This window comes from Neolamprologus multifasciatus, chromosome 16, assembly GCF_963576455.1.
Source record: "Neolamprologus multifasciatus chromosome 16, fNeoMul1.2, whole genome shotgun sequence".
In the NCBI taxonomy this organism is placed as follows: domain Eukaryota; kingdom Metazoa; phylum Chordata; class Actinopteri; order Cichliformes; family Cichlidae; genus Neolamprologus; species Neolamprologus multifasciatus.
Genome location: NC_140454.1, coordinates 17,390,053 through 17,405,785, shown reverse-complemented (window position 1 = coordinate 17,405,785; position 15,733 = coordinate 17,390,053). Strand labels below are relative to the sequence as shown.

Here is a 15,733-nt window from a genome sequence, read left to right as displayed (position 1 = left end):
CACGTACCCAGACAACACAGAACTTGTTCTTCCTAAATAAATAGTTGTATGGACAGTAATAAATGTAAACAATGCATTAGTTTTGGCTGCAATTCTATAGGAGAGAGATTATAAAGTTGAAGCCCCTTCGTTTAATTTCATAGTTATAAATTGTGCAGCAAATTCTTATGGACATCACAATAAAGCTGATGATGTAAAACCTCTAATTCCCCAAAGAATAACAGGCAGCAGCAACCAGTCTTTGTTGTTGTGGGTGGGAAGCTTTAAAATAGCGCCTGTCCTGAGCCTGTAATTTTAATAGCTATGTGAAAACTGCTGGATAAATGAGACCGACAGGCATTTCTTGTCTAAAGGATTGTCCTGTTTTATTCACAGAGAGAGGCCCACATCGCTCTCTCTCTCTCTGTGTCTCACACACACACTCTTTCGCCTCAGTGACAAGCAGATCTGACTTGTTCTCCTTTAATTATGTGACCCACCTGGGCTGAAATCTTTCCTTATGGAAACTAATGGCCAATTGAAGCTCTGGTTTGGTGTCATTACACAGACATGCCAAGTGCACCTGTCTCAAAGATGGGAAATAAAGGGCATGAGTGCAAAGAGGATTTTGGCTCTTACCAGAGAGAAATGTATTCATTAGAGAAAATACCCAATTTTATAGGTGTTATTGCCTTGAACCAGACATGCTCACAAGAGAAGTTATCCACATAAATGGTTGACACAAGACAAGACAAACTTTGTTTTTTTGTTTTTGTTTTTAACTTGAAAGTATTTATGAAAAACAGTACATGTGCCAGTTGTTCAATAATTCATGCAATCATTCAGTATTTATAATACTTCAGAACAAGCCATACGCAAGACCTCTGTTGATACATCAATGTTAAATCTTCAGACTATGGCAAGCCATGCCTTCCAGAGCATAAGATACAAAGTGACACTTTTATGACAGCATTAAAGGGGTTGGCGGTGGGGTGGGGTGAGGGGGGTGACGGGTTGACCTGAGAAGGGCTAAGATGATCTGTTAACTGGTTAGTAGCCAAGTGTCGGGCTAAAGTGCAATAAGCGTGTGATGTGCTGGCAGTAATCCTACAACAGGAGTCCTGCACTTGGCTTGAAGTGAATGAAATATTTTCTTTTCTCACTAAGTTTAGCTGCTTCCTCCTCACCACATGCCTGTGTGTTCATGTGGAATGAGTCATTCATGCCTGTGGTCCATAAAGCCTCACAGCCCACTCACATCCTCAAACTGCCAGGTCCCTATCCACTCTCTGCATCACCACCAGCAGCTTATACATATATATTGAACAGTTATCACCCAAATCTGTGTTGCGGCCTTCTAAACCTCAGTTCCTCCACCCTCAGGCTACAGCCACCCTGTAGTAGCCTTTATTTCCTGCTGTCTCCGTCTGTGTTTGTCAGTCAGCTTCTCTTCGGTCTCGCTCTGGGAGGCCAACCGTTCAGCATTTCCAATGATGTGCCTTGGAAATCTGTTTCCAGGGCAACCGGGGTACCAAATACTCTCCCAGCAGCATCTCGCTGGTGCGTCCTCCTTTGTTTACACTCTTGATATCTGTGAGGACATAGGTTGCTCTAAACACATTTGGGTGCGAACAAAAAAAACCCAACAACAACACTGCAAATATATAGACAGGAACGGAGTGAGAGTCACACAGTCAGTTTTATGTTATACACCCACAATATGTAATATGATAATGACAGCCCTGAAGAATAGATCTGCTTTGTAATAAATCAGATCCTAAGTAGATGTCGATTTAACTAGAAGCCCACGCCACAGTTCAGCTTAAACGCCGTGCATCATCTCTAGAAAACACAAGAAATGTTCTAAAACCAGTTGATTCTTACGCGCAGCTGCGCGCTCCCAGAGTTCCCCCATTAAGCCGATCTCGTGAGGTAAATGCTATCATTTAAAAGCGTCGTCATTTAAAGACAATGGAGACGATGTCTGAGTGTTTTTCAAGTGATTACCTTCCTCGTTTATTTGACTTATTGAAAACCAACTCACGTCCGCCACTTTTAAGCCTTGCGCTTGCGCGTAACTCAACCGGGAGCTGTCCAAGTGCTGAAATGAGAAAAAGGCGTTCCTCTCTCATTCCTTGACGTTCCCCCACCTGAGAAAGATCTCACTTCATGAGTAACAACGCAAGCCAACGGGCTGTTCTTCTCAAAGCCCGCTCTTACATCTCAGCCAGCGCCACCGAAGCAGAGCTTCCAGCTGATGCGTCTTGGAGTTTCACCTTCTCTACGTCTGGCCACTGGACTGATGTCTCTTCACACCTACGCTTCGACAAATCTGTTTTCGGGAGTTTCATGAAACCGCGTTGAGGAATGTCTCCTGTATATTCCTGTGACAAAAGAAGACCCAAACGCCCACGACTTAGTCCGGAAAAAAGCGGGGTCCCTATCTGGATTATGTGTTTGACTAATGTAAACATATGGAAGAAATAGAAAAGTGAGCACATGGGGAAACCACCAGGAATGAATCGCTCCCTTATTAAGGTTTTAGCAGCTTTATTCATATATCTGATGGAGACAAACAACCTCAGGTAGGCGAATCTATTTATCAAACACATTTGATTCAATATACGTGAAACACTTTGTCTCTTCCAAGTAAAGTTTGGAAATTTAGATGTTAGAAGTTTTCGATGTGTTAGTTAGGGAAACGACATGAAAGCAGCGACAGTGAAGAGATTTCTGAACAAAGTTGGTAATTGAATATGATGTGCTTTTATTTTCAAAACTCTTTCTTGATTAAGATTTTAATCATCGATTGTTTTGTCGAGATTATTCGCTAACTAAAATATTATTAATACAAAAAATATTCGTATTGGGAAATTTGGTTTGTAGTTAAATGGTGACAGAGACGTTTACGCGTGTGATGGTATTTTCCCTTCCCCGCTGGCAACTTAACATTGCGTTATAACATGGCTACAGCGTGGTGTGGTATCTGTGCGTGAATCTTTATCAACAGAATAATCATTTCTTAGAGGAGAAGCCCACGACGTCGAAATCCCATCCGATACGTTTGTGCGCATTAACGCATTTTTTCTGGTTTCGCTCTGCGCCCACCACTGCGAGGCAGCTGCTAGGGGAAAGATAAGGTTTAACTCCCGATTCTGAGCTCTGACTTGTGTGATCTAGTGATTTTTCTCACCATGTGTGCGTTCCAGAGTTGTGGACGCCAAGGAGCACGATTCCAGATCATCCTCCAACCTGTCTCCATCAGACTTTCTGGACTCACTCATGGGTCGCACGTCTGGGTATGATGCGCGAATAAGACCGAATTTTAAAGGTTTGTTTGTCACGATCTTTATGTTTTAACATAATCTCCACACGCCCCACAAATTTCTAGAAACACAGCAAGTTGGGCATCTTTACTTATATGATTCACTAAAATGACTCAGAACACACAATCACTTCAGTCATCAGTAACGTGATTGTTCCGGCTTGAATGAAACCACAAATTAATTCCTCATTATAACATTGCATGTTTTCATTTCCTGAAAATGTGTCAAGCAGAATCCCCATCAGGATAACACCATTTAAAACGGATGCTTGTAAATATCTCCGTCACAAAGAAACAAATTGGTTCTTGCAGTAGACAAGGATGCCACCGTGACAGGCCAAATGATGGATGGTGCCCCCGTGGCAAGGCTGCAGGCTACTGACTTCCTCTGTTGTTGTTGCTGCTGTGATGCTGAGGACAGACACAGCATCACAGCACTGGAACAGAGCTGAGTGAGAAGATGCTAGCCCAGCAGCGTTCAGGCCCACTCCAGGCTGGGTCAGGTGGACTGGGACTTGTTGGGTAGCTGAAGCAGTCAGACAGTACAGCACAGGAGCTAATCAGACTCAGAGACACATGGCCCAGATCTTTCCTTCCCATTTGAGGGAAAGGGAAAAAAATGTTTATTGCTGAGATGGACTCAAGATAAGAGGAAGATAGCCTGCTTAATACCAGCTGGCATTTTTTTTCTTTTTTTTTTTGTGGAGGGATGATGCATCACTTCTAGCCTTCAAAAAGAAACAAAAAAGCCTGATTTTATGTTTCTGGTTATTCTTTATTCTGATGACACACACACACACACACACACACACACACACACACACACACACAGAGAGAGAGAGAGAGAGAGAGAGAGAGAGAGTTCTGAATGCACACGCACACATTTTCTGGCAAGAACCCCCCCCCCCCCCAACATTTGCATGAGCTCACTTCATCGTAAATAGATGATTTTGCTTCTGAACCTGCTAGTCACACTTTGAAGAGTGTTGAACTCATTTTCTGAAGGTTGCCCTAGATTTCCTTTGCGTGAGTTTTGTCGTCAGCAGCAGGTACTGCCATATTTTTCTGCTTCCACTGTTAAATGTAGCAAGCTAACGACAAACTGAGGCAAATATTAATACCAAGCTCCATGCAATATTGATGAAGAAAACACAGGGGAAGGGCAATAGGAAGGGCTTACAGCTCCACTTATCAGAGAGAAAAAGAGAGAGGGAGCGAAAAAAGATTTGCTTTGACTTTAAATGGCACATAACCTGCCAAGCCTCGCAAAGAGATTTCAGCTCAGCCTCTTCTATACAGAAAAAGATGACACTATTCATCAAAGCATGCTGGGCACTTCTTACTCACAGTGTTGGAGAGAAACTGCTCAGATTTGATACAAAGAAGAAAAGATTGTTGTAGAATTGCAACCAGAGAGTGTTTTCACTTAAAAAAAATAATACTCTAGATGACTTTCCCAGTTTATTAGAAATTAATTGTTTAGTTAATTAATTAAAAGAAAGGGAATGTCAGTGATGATCCCAGCTTCAACATCCAAATCAAAATTCGTCACATAAAATAATCACATTTCTGAAGCCAAAACCAGTTATTTTGCAATTTTGTTTATACTGAAACAACTCTTAGTTACTAGAGTACTTAACATTACATTTTGTGGGGATTTCTAATTGATTATTCAGCCAAAGGTACTTTTGTGTTTGTGTGCATGCTCCTATCTGCATGTGCATGTCTCCTCTTGTGTTGTGTAAACACAAGAAAAATGTGTTTACAGCACGACAACCTTGAAAGATTGCCTACATTACCCTACAAGACATCACTGCATCATTATAACATTAAGCTGACACAGTGGTGCCTTTACTAATTAATAGATTTTTCCTGCCCCGAAGCTCCCTCAAAAACGAAAGTTCAAAACACCGCTTGTTCTGTGAATGCATATTTTACATTTTCCTGTCAAAATATCTTCCCCACCTGAAACCCAGTCATCCTTTATAATACGTATGGTTTAAGGCTTTTTCCTGTCATGTCATTGTCATTCCATTTCACAGGTCCCCCTGTAAACGTTACATGCAATATTTTTATCAACAGTTTCGGCTCTGTCACAGAGACAACTATGGTGAGTTCCTCTGGTATTTGGTTGATTTTTGTCCTGTACAATGTGTCAATATGTTATCTATTCCTCAACCTGCAGGTCCACCAGTTAATGTTACCTGCAACATATTTATCAACAGCTTTGGTTCTATAGCAGAAACTACAATGGTGAGTTGAGCGTTGTATTTGGACATGTTTTAAAGCCCTGACCTCTCCTATGGAGATACGACTGAATCATCCTGTTTTTACTTAGCCTTGCTGACCTTTTTTAAAACATCCTTCCATGCCATGTCTTCCTATTCATTAAATAAGATTTAGTTCTTTGCCATCAAAACGTTTATTGGCGGGCTATCCAGTCAAATATTGGTTTCTGCTCCCATGAGGTTTTACTATTTCATACAACAAATCCCGACAAGTCACTTAAGCAGAGCCAATAATTGACAGTGGGGGGCTGGGGCTTTCAAACAAACTGATGTGCAATGCATGAGGTGTGAAGGCATCCAGCCCTTGAAGGGTAAAAATATAAAACCTGCAGGGTTGCACTGAAACTAATCAGGATCAAATTGTAATGAGTGATAATAACTACTTAGATCATAAATGGAAAATGTAATTTGCGCAGGAGGTGGAACATGTACGATTGCCAGGGAATTACACAGTATTAAGACGGGCATGCAGATATTTGGAACCGCCAATATGCTGATAAAATGTCAAGCAACATAAGGGCTTCTCATCATCGTGACATATCAATTACATTGAGCTTTGTGACACTCAGTCTACTGCTAACTGCGCTGTCAGATGCCTCCTCTTCAGGCTCTGCATCTGATAAACACCTCATTTAGCTTCTCTTGCATAATTTTGAATAAGAAAGGTTATGGTGAGGTCAGTGGCTTGTGAATGCAGCTTGCAACAATACGTAGTCATGAAAGTTGCCATGAGAAAAAGTGTATGATAATTAAGATTAATTTTGATGGTATTGCTGAATGATATAATTTTTGCAAAATGTGCATTGGAACACATTTGTCACTCATTTTCCTTTTATTACATTTCATGGATTATTACTGATGTTACGGGATTGCTTTTGATCCTTCTGCATTGCAATAAAAGTTTTAAAAAAATGATCATCAAAACACATTGGAAGCACCAAAAAATATTCATTACTGTCTGGTCTAAAGATGCATTTCATTTATGATTTGTGTATTAGAAAAGTAAATACAAAATTTCCTGTATTTACCTTGTCAAAGAGAAGGTTAAAAACCTTCTTTTTAACCTTCTTTAAAAAGAAGGTTAAAATATTAAATATTAATTTAATATTAAAAACTGATACCAGTGATTGACATTCCTCCATCAGCATGCATTCTCATAACCCGAATCGCTGCGCTGCAAAATATGCAAAGCCGCCTGTCGTCTCCGCAGGATTACAGAGTGAACATCTTCCTGCGGCAGAAGTGGAATGACCCTCGGCTGGCATACAGTAAATACCCAGATTCCTCCCTTGACCTGGACCCATCTATGCTGGACTCCATATGGAAGCCTGACCTCTTCTTCGCCAATGAGAAAGGAGCCAACTTCCATGACGTCACCACAGACAACAAGCTGCTGAGGATCTTCAAGGATGGGACTGTCCTCTACAGCATCAGGTGTAGTACTTCACAGGTTTTTAAAGAAAATTTTAAAAGGCTGAAGAACTTCACTAGAGCATCATTATTTGAAAATGTTTTAATAATTATTATTTTTGTGATATTGGGACAAAAAAGTTTCTGGACATTTTTTCACCACCAATGTTCTCTAAAGGGACAAAACGAGAAAAATAACTGGTAGATTAGGAAGCGGCAATAATAACTTGCCTTTTACACAGTTTGATATTAGTGTAGCTGAAGCAGAAATCTCTGCTGAATGCACAGATTACCGCAGGACATGTTCTCTTACTGCCTTTCTTACATTTTCTCTTAAACATCAAAGACTGTCAATCTGCAGCATGCAATTTGAAACAGATTATTATCTCACTGTGATCATTTCTTTGAAACTGTATAATCTTCTGAACCGCAGCACATTCCCATGTGCAATACGACTGCAAGAGGACAAGTAAATCTCAGGGGCGCTGGTGAGAATCTAAAGTAAAGCCCAAACTTAGAGCTGAGAAGGAAGGGGGTATTTTTCTCCATGCTGGTCTTCTATTAAATATGAAAAGATGTTTGAAAACTTAGGATGCATACCACCACAAGTACAGGCCAAAAAGAAAAAAAAAACTTGTAAAATGTGCTGTATTTTATTACAATACAAAAGCCACATGCAACATCCAATTTTCTCTGCAGCGATGCGATATAAAGCAGATCAATTCTGAGTCCATTTAGAAAGCGGCTCAACTCTGAGTGGTGCTCAGGTGTTAAGGTATCGCGGGCCAAGAAGAAAAATGAAAGGTGGTTAGCTGCAGTCTCCATTCATGAGAGAAATGACAGAGTGAGCAGACTGTGGACCACAATGCATCACAGAAACAATAAGTTGCAGTAATGAAAGTGTAATAGGAACCTGCTGAAGGGTATCCTACATGATATGTTGGAGGTTATGACACAGGAGAACGAGCAGCCAATACCTGATACAACTAAAAAAAAGTACCAACTGTAATCCAATTTTTCAAGATTTTTTTCAATACGCATGTTGAGCTGCTATTTTGAGTGTTAATAAGCCTTCTTTTGACATCAAATAACATTGTTGTTTGTTGCATTGTGACCTTGTGTCATATTACAGGTTGACTCTCATTCTATCGTGCCCGATGGATCTGAAGAACTTTCCAATGGATGTCCAAACTTGTACAATGCAACTGGAAAGTTGTAAGTGCTGATCTTTTTATATTCCAGATTTTTGCTACACTTTCTAAAATGAGAATCTGCTTACTAAATTCACCCGTTCTTTTCTGGCTCTAGTTGGATACACCATGAATGACTTGGTGTTTGAGTGGCTGGAGAACGGTGCGGTACAGGTGTCAGACGGACTCACCCTGCCTCAGTTTATCATGAGGGATGAGAAGGAGTTGGGCTACTGTACCAAACACTACAACACAGGTCAGCATTTATGTCTATGTTTCAAACAGCTAACATTTCTCCCAGGTTGATGGCTGAATTGCATTTTTAAATATGTTTTCTTGTTGATGAACAGGGAAGTTTACCTGTATTGAAGTTAAATTCCACCTGGAGCGCCAAATGGGCTACTACCTGATCCAGATGTACATTCCTTCTCTCCTCATTGTCATCCTCTCATGGGTGTCTTTTTGGATTAATATGGATGCTGCTCCAGCCAGAGTGGCGCTGGGAATCACCACTGTGCTTACCATGACCACCCAAAGCTCTGGGTCCAGGGCTTCTCTTCCAAAGGTAAAACCTTTGTTTGTTTTCCTCCAGCAGATAAGCACAAGCCTTGTATGTGACAAAAACATATGAAGCTTGAGCCCTAGGTTTTGTTAGATATTTCTCATACGAGTCTCACGTTGAACCATGTTCCCACAGATGTCTTTGCTGTTTATAGTAATTTGTACAACTCACCTGATCTGGTCTGAAAAGACTTGTGATTAAAGCAAGAACGGAGAGCACACAGGAAGTAACCTAAAAGATTAATATTTCTTTTAAAAGTGAAAGTTTGTTATGGATATGCAAGTTAAATATATGTCTGCTGGCAAGATTGCCTCCAGGTGCTCCGACTTCTTCCCACAGTCCAAAGACATGCTTGTTAAGTTAATTGGATGTATGTCTCTCTGGGTGAGCCCTGTGATAGGCTCGAGACCCTCCCTCTGATCTATGACAGCCTGGACAGGTTTCAGCCACTCAGCTAGGAGAGCGGAGTATGCAGTCAGTATGAAGTCAAATAGCAGCTTAATTATTAAATATCAAATGTTGTTATTTAAGACTGATCGCTGGTACATAAATCCACCTCTGAGTTTTTACATTTTTTGTAAGTTTATATCCATTATGTAATTATATTGTTTGAGTGGTTGTCATAAATATTTATCATTTGAATTAATGCAATCAAGGAAAAAAGAGACTTTCTAACCATAAATGTAATCGGCATTTGAATAAATTCTGCCTGACACTGCTAGAAAGCGTTCATAGTTTATTAAAAAGATAGTAGGTCCCTGCAGTATTAATGTAGCTGTAGGCACCTAGAATCCCAGCTGTACCTTGAAACAATAGCAACCAGTGGATCAAACAGATTTTACTATTTCTTCTTTAGGCAGTCAGTGCAATGAGCTGAAAATGGGTGCTGCTCCTTTAGTGTGAGACTCAGGCATCAACATTTCACACAGAGGATGGATTTATAACTCAAAAATAAACACTGAACCAATTGAGAGAACAAACAAAGCAAATCAAAGCGTTCTCCACAGTGGACTGTTTAAACTACAGCTCAGAGCTGTTGTGAAAGCCACTGTAATACATCAGAGAATAAGATACTCTATTTTTGTGTTTTTGTAGAAGCACAGCTGGGCCTGATACAGTTCACAATATTTAACATTTTTGTCATAAACTGTGGTCATTTCAAGGAGTAACAAAAAAAATTGGATCAAGTGTTAAAGGTACTGCAGAAACAACACGAGTCAGATGATGATCAGTCACACATCAGTCTGCACATGAGCACTAAAAGGCCTCAGCCTCGTCAGAAATTCTCATATGAAAGACACGTATTCTGATAAATATTTAAAGGCAAGCCTTTGACAGCCTCAGTGCACGGACAACAATTCAATATGCCTTAAGTGCCCTCTAGAACCAGAGATGTTTCTCCACATGCTAATCAGCTGTCATCAAAGGATGGGGTCACACTGATGAGCAGAAAAAGGTTTCAGCCTCATCTTCACTTTCTCAAAAGAAGCAGATCAAAGTCAGGGAACTACAGGTACAAAGTAATGCCACAGTTCTCTTTCTTTTAGCGGTTGAGACATTAATTATTTGCTACTGTTAAAGCCACGCAATCACTGACACTGCTGGCAGCTCTGACACACTTGTTAGCAAACATTATCTGTAATTACAGCTATTTAGAGGTCACAATTAACTGAAGGAGCAAAATAAAAGGAAAAACAGAGAAAGTGGCTGTGGAACAACTGATAGATAACAACACATAGGACTCAAGTTTAATATTAATAAAAGAGAAATACAAAAATTAAATAGTGTTCTCAGCTAAAGGCTACATTCATACTTTATTTTAACTGTTAGCCAATGCTGTCAGCTTGAAGAATCTAACAAAAAACATCTGTTTTTCTCACAGGTCTCCTATGTGAAAGCCATTGATATCTGGATGGCTGTGTGTCTGCTCTTTGTATTTGCTGCATTGCTCGAATATGCTGGGGTTAATTTTGTCTCCAGGCAACAGAAAGAGTTCCTTCGCCTGAGGCGAAGACAGAGAAGGAATCACAAGGTAGGCTTTTGAAGTCTTCACATGGTTGCTCTTCAAACTTTTTAGCCACATTAGCAGCGTGTCTCTGGGAACCCACAAGCCATTGAACTCCTAGTGCCATTCTCAAGATGGGATAAATAGGAAGGGTTGTGTTAGGAAAGGCCGCTGATGTAAAACCTTTGCCAAATCAAACATGCTGATTATCATAGCTAAGATGGTTTGGACGTGGGCAGAGGAGGGATAGTGGATATATTGGGCAAAGGGTGTTGAATATGGGGCTGTCAGGCAGGAGGAAAAAATGATGACTACAGGGAAGGCTGGTGGATGTAGTGAAAGGGGACATGCAGAGGGCTGGTGTGAGAGGTGCCAGTGATATGGTGAGATGAAGGCGGATGATCTGCTGTGGCAACCCCTAAAGGAAGAAACCAAAACAAGAACAAGAAGATGAAGAAGAAGTAGTGTGTCTCTGAGGATGAGCAGGGGTCATACACAGGCAGACTGTCCATGAGAAAGGGGGCAGGCAGTAGGCTCAGTCTCAAAATTAGTCCCAAAATAAAATCAGCCAAACTGATTGACTGTGGCCACCGTGATACTGGCCTTTGTGATTTCAGATGTTTCAGAGGTTTTCTACCAAATTTTGTCCATAGAGTTGGATGAATTGTCAGTGTGAGTCAGTTTAGTTTTACATCACAAAAAGCACATATTCTAACTACAAGTATGTGGCAATTACCATCTTTCAGCTGTTGATTTGAATAACAATCTTTTAAATGGAGAAAAAGAAAGTCTCATGTGCAACCCAGGAGGAACTGCTATAGTTCCTCCAGAATAAAAGAATACGACGTAATAACAATGGTCTTGTTTTGTTATCCCAGTACCTGCAAAACTGCTGACTTCCTATTAGCTTTAACTCTATTTGCTATCATAGCCATAGAAACTTGTCAGTGGTGCTGAACACATGCACCTTTATTGCTGTTTGTCTGAATTAAGATTCACCCCCCTGTGACCCTGTATTGAATAAGCAGAAGAAAATAAATGGATGGATGGATGGATTAAGATTCATCTCCCGAAGCAATCTCTGTATATGTTTTTTCACCACTGTGCATCAGGTTATCTTGGGAGTTTATTTTAAATTAATTTGAAAGTGCAATATCTCATGATTAATGTTCATGTTCATGTGGGTTTGTTGAAAAACCTTCAGTCATTACAAAGTAAAGCCTAACATCTGAGCTGCAGGCTTTTAAAAAGGTCTAGCAAACTCATCCACATGTGCATGTCACTTTTCAGGATGACGATCTGCGTGAAGGCCGCTTTAATTTTGCCGGCTACAACATGAGCCAATGTCTGCCAACAAAGGATGGCTCCGCTGTTAAAAATGCTGTTCCAGCTCCCAACCCTCAACAATCAGCCTCAAAGGACATAGACACCATGAGGAAAAAGTTTGTGGACAGAGCCAAGAGGATCGACACAATCTCACGGGCCGCTTTTCCTCTGGCTTTCCTCATCTTCAATGTCTTCTACTGGGTTACCTACAAGATCATCCGGCATGAGGACATCCATAAAAAGTAAAGACTTTGCCGTCGGCTGAGAACATATTTTACATTTCTCAGATTGAGAAATGCTTAGAAAGCACAGGGAGATGAGAGGGTAAACTGTGCATTGAGAGGCACCATTGTGGTAATGGTGGTGTTCTTTCAGGGATAACATACAATATTTATGAATCGTACAGTAATGTTCATGATTTGATAATGTGAACAGTTGTTCAGACACAGATGCTTTATTTGTTCTTGTACTGCTGCAAAATATTTTCTGAAGATTATAGAGAAAAGGTCTTAGCTCAAGACTCACTAACATGCTGGAGAAGATGGACCAAAATGATTTTGAATTGATTCAGCCTTGAGGTCTACAACCAAGAAACACAGGAACATTCCATGAATCCGTAACTCTAAGGTAGCTCTGTCAAGCCCTCAAGACGTTTTGCAAATTTTCTTACCGAGGTAGCATAGGACTGTTTTATAATGGACTTCTGTCATAGAACTTCCACCCTATTTATACAAAACATAGCTCTCACATAGCATTACATAACTTTTGGGGCCAGGGACCTCTAAAAAATATGTTTCAAGAAGCCCTTAACAATTGTAACACGCTGATGTGGTAGAATCGCTGGATGATGTTGAATAACTCAGTTTCTTAATGCTTGTCTGCTACTTAGATGGCTAACAAGCCAAGCTAAACAGCACCCCGTCTTTTTTTTTACACAGTTGTCACACTTACATGTTTCAGATCAATTTTATTATTAGACAAAGACAATATGAATAAATACACAATGTATTTTTCAAATGCTGATTTCATTTATTAAGGAAAAATAGTTACTCAAAACTTTGCGATTATAGCCAAAACCCGATGACTGGTTGTTCCAGGCTTGGCAGTAAGAACTACAGTCAAGAGTTTGAGATAATTATTTGAGCCATTCAGATTTTAGACATGCTGGTGTGTTTCAAATCATTGTTCTGCTGCATAACCTGCTGAAAATGATGGCTGGGCATTCTCCTTTAGGATATTCTGGTACAGAATTCATGGTTCCAATAACTAAAATGAGTCATCCAGATCTTAAAACAGCAAAGGAGCCTCAGACCATGACACTACCACCACCATGCTTGACCGTTGGGATAATGTTCTTTTTATGAAATGCTGTGTTAGTCAATGTCAATATGTAACACAACAAAAAACCCTTCAATGAGTCAATAACTTGGTTTCTCATCCGTTTCTTTATATTGTGGCATGAGTGTCAACTAGTCAACTTCCCCTGGTCAGGCGAAGTTGACTAGTTAATGGGATTTATTGATTCTGCAGGTCTCACAGTAATCAGGCCTGAGTGTAGCCAACTAAACTGAACTTCAATCATTACATCTCTTATATTAGTCCATGTTTTATCCTTTGAATCCCCTCCTGGATTTGCCATTAAATTGGGAAAGGAGACACAACAGTGTCAGAATGAGGCTCTCTGTGTTGTTTTCCAAAAATATGTGGTCAATCACAGTTAATTCATGATTTAACAAGGGGGACAATTACTTTTTCACACAGGGATAAGTACGTTTGGTGAGCTTTTTTTCCCTTAAAAAATGAAATAATCATTTAAAAATAAAATTTTGTGTTTTCTCAGGTTATTTTTTTCTAACACTAACATTTATTTGATGATCTGAAATATTCAAGTGTGACAAATATGCAAATAAAAAAATAAATAAGGAGTAAGAAATCAGAAAGGGGACTTTCTCACAGCACTGTAAGTGGTTTCACGTAAGATTGGTATCATCTGTCATAATCATTCCAGAGTTTCTATTGGCCCAAATATAACATGGGGTGCACCCAATTTAGTGCTGCAAATGATTCCAATCCCTTTTAAATGATAGAAAACAATCTATCTGTCTTTAGCTCATAATTTTGCCCTTGTGGATCCCCTGGCTTTACTTTGAGAACCACTGTTTCGAACTATACGAGCAGAGCACTAAACTAAGCAGCAGTAAATGTCTCAGGCATGGGTATGAATAAGTCAGATGAAAATCTGGAATCAGGAATTGGGTTCTGCATTTTTACTAAATCTCGAGGCCTTAGATGTCAACAATTTGGTCGGATAAAGTGCTACGCTTCTCTGTTTTCCCCTTTTGGGCGGTCTATCACAGCTGAACACAGCCTTTGAGCTTTTCTACCAGTGGCCAGACATCCAAAGGTACTTAACAATGTTTCCTTTTTCTCCAAGTGAATTATAAATATTCGGAAATGATGTCACCCTTTTGTTGATGTCTTTAACTTTGCTTTTCATTCTTGTGCAGTTTATTTAGCAAAATATCATATATCTCACATGAAAAAGGTATAATGGCTTATTTTGAGCAAGTGTATAGGTAAGCCCACAAACTGTGAACATGCACTATGTTGCTTAATGTTATCACACGCCCGTATTCACGTGAATTATTTTAAATTCCAGGGTTAATACCCCCAGGTATGTAAGGTATAGTTTTAGAATTTGAGCTATGTTTTTGTAGATTTAGACAAATAAAATATTTATTGTAATGGGAAAAGGTTATGTTTGCTATAAAATAATATCTTTCTGTATACTTCCGCTGTGGACTGTTTCCCTTCACTTGTTTGTTGCTGGCTGATGATATTTGTTTGTAGATGGACTGAAAAGTGAAGGACAGATCTGCATAACAGTAATGGTACAAAGCAGCTAATGACCCTTGCACTCCTTATATACTGTGGTGACAAACTCTTTTCTTGAATGCTATTCATGAAAAAAGGTTATTTATTGGTCTGTACATCAATAAAATTGACTGTGCACCATATTTACTTTATTTCTGCGTCTCCTGTCATTTATAAAGAAGTGACCAGTCCTCTGAATTGACATTTTCATCCATTTGTTGATGAGATTATAGTTTGCATTGCTTTCTTCTACATCAATAAAAGATGGATGCCTTAAAAAAAAACGAAAAAAAACCAAACAAAAAAACCAAAAAAAAACCAGCACAAACACGCAAAAATACTTTTTTGTGCTCGGTTGCAGATAAAAACACTGCCACTTCTCTCTGCCAAGCTGATAAGTCAGGGTGATGACACATGGCATGGATCACTGGGTGGCCTGAGGTGACATAGATATGATCTGACAGTAGGTTTCCATTAATGCATGATAATGGACTTCACACTGTAATACACAGATTCCATCAGCTGGTGCGTGCTAACTGAAGGGAAAATACTGGCATGGCTCCAGAGGCATAAAACGGCAATTATATACCTAAATGTATTTATTGTTTACAAACAAATATGTCCGTTAGATGGTTTACACCTGTTGTTACAGCATTTGTGCTCAAACAAATGCAACCACTACCCTAGTCCTGTATGTACAGATGGATATACAGTCGTGAAGGTTTTGTGTATCAGGACAAAAAAAATGAAAAAAACCCAACTATCTTGCATTTC

At 39.7% G+C, this 15,733-nt stretch overlaps 1 protein-coding gene across 5 annotated transcripts; it reads left to right on the top strand.

Moving 5' to 3' along the window:
* Positions 1-971: 971 nt before the first annotated feature.
* Positions 972-15,111, top strand: glra2 (glycine receptor, alpha 2). Of its 5 annotated transcripts, none has more exons than XM_085136630.1 (9): positions 972-2,564; positions 3,189-3,310; positions 5,347-5,414; positions 6,803-7,026; positions 8,135-8,217; positions 8,311-8,448; positions 8,543-8,757; positions 10,637-10,786; positions 12,050-15,111. In XM_085136630.1, the coding sequence occupies exons 1-9, from the start codon at positions 2,479-2,481 to the stop codon at positions 12,329-12,331; spliced, it is 1,368 nt and encodes a 455-aa protein (XP_084992756.1). In that variant the 5' UTR covers positions 972-2,478; the 3' UTR covers positions 12,332-15,111. The 5 variants fall into 5 exon arrangements, with proteins under 5 accessions (XP_084992756.1, XP_084992755.1, XP_084992758.1 ...); XM_085136629.1 differs by lacking the exon at positions 5,347-5,414 and adding an exon at positions 5,490-5,557 and having other exon boundaries at positions 973-2,564; XM_085136632.1 differs by lacking the exon at positions 972-2,564 and adding an exon at positions 5,490-5,557 and having other exon boundaries at positions 3,196-3,310.
* Positions 15,112-15,733: the final 622 nt, after the last annotated feature.

Bases quoted from the DNA above. Each gene is read 5' to 3' on its own strand.
- glra2 (XM_085136630.1), top strand. From the start codon at position 2,479: ATGGGGAAACCACCAGGAATGAATCGCTCCCTTATTAAGGTTTTAGCA. The intron at 3,311-5,346 runs GTTTGTTTGTCA...TCCATTTCACAG, and splicing joins AATAAGACCGAATTTTAAAG to GTCCCCCTGTAAACGTTACA. The intron at 5,415-6,802 runs GTGAGTTCCTCT...TCGTCTCCGCAG, and splicing joins CTGTCACAGAGACAACTATG to GATTACAGAGTGAACATCTT.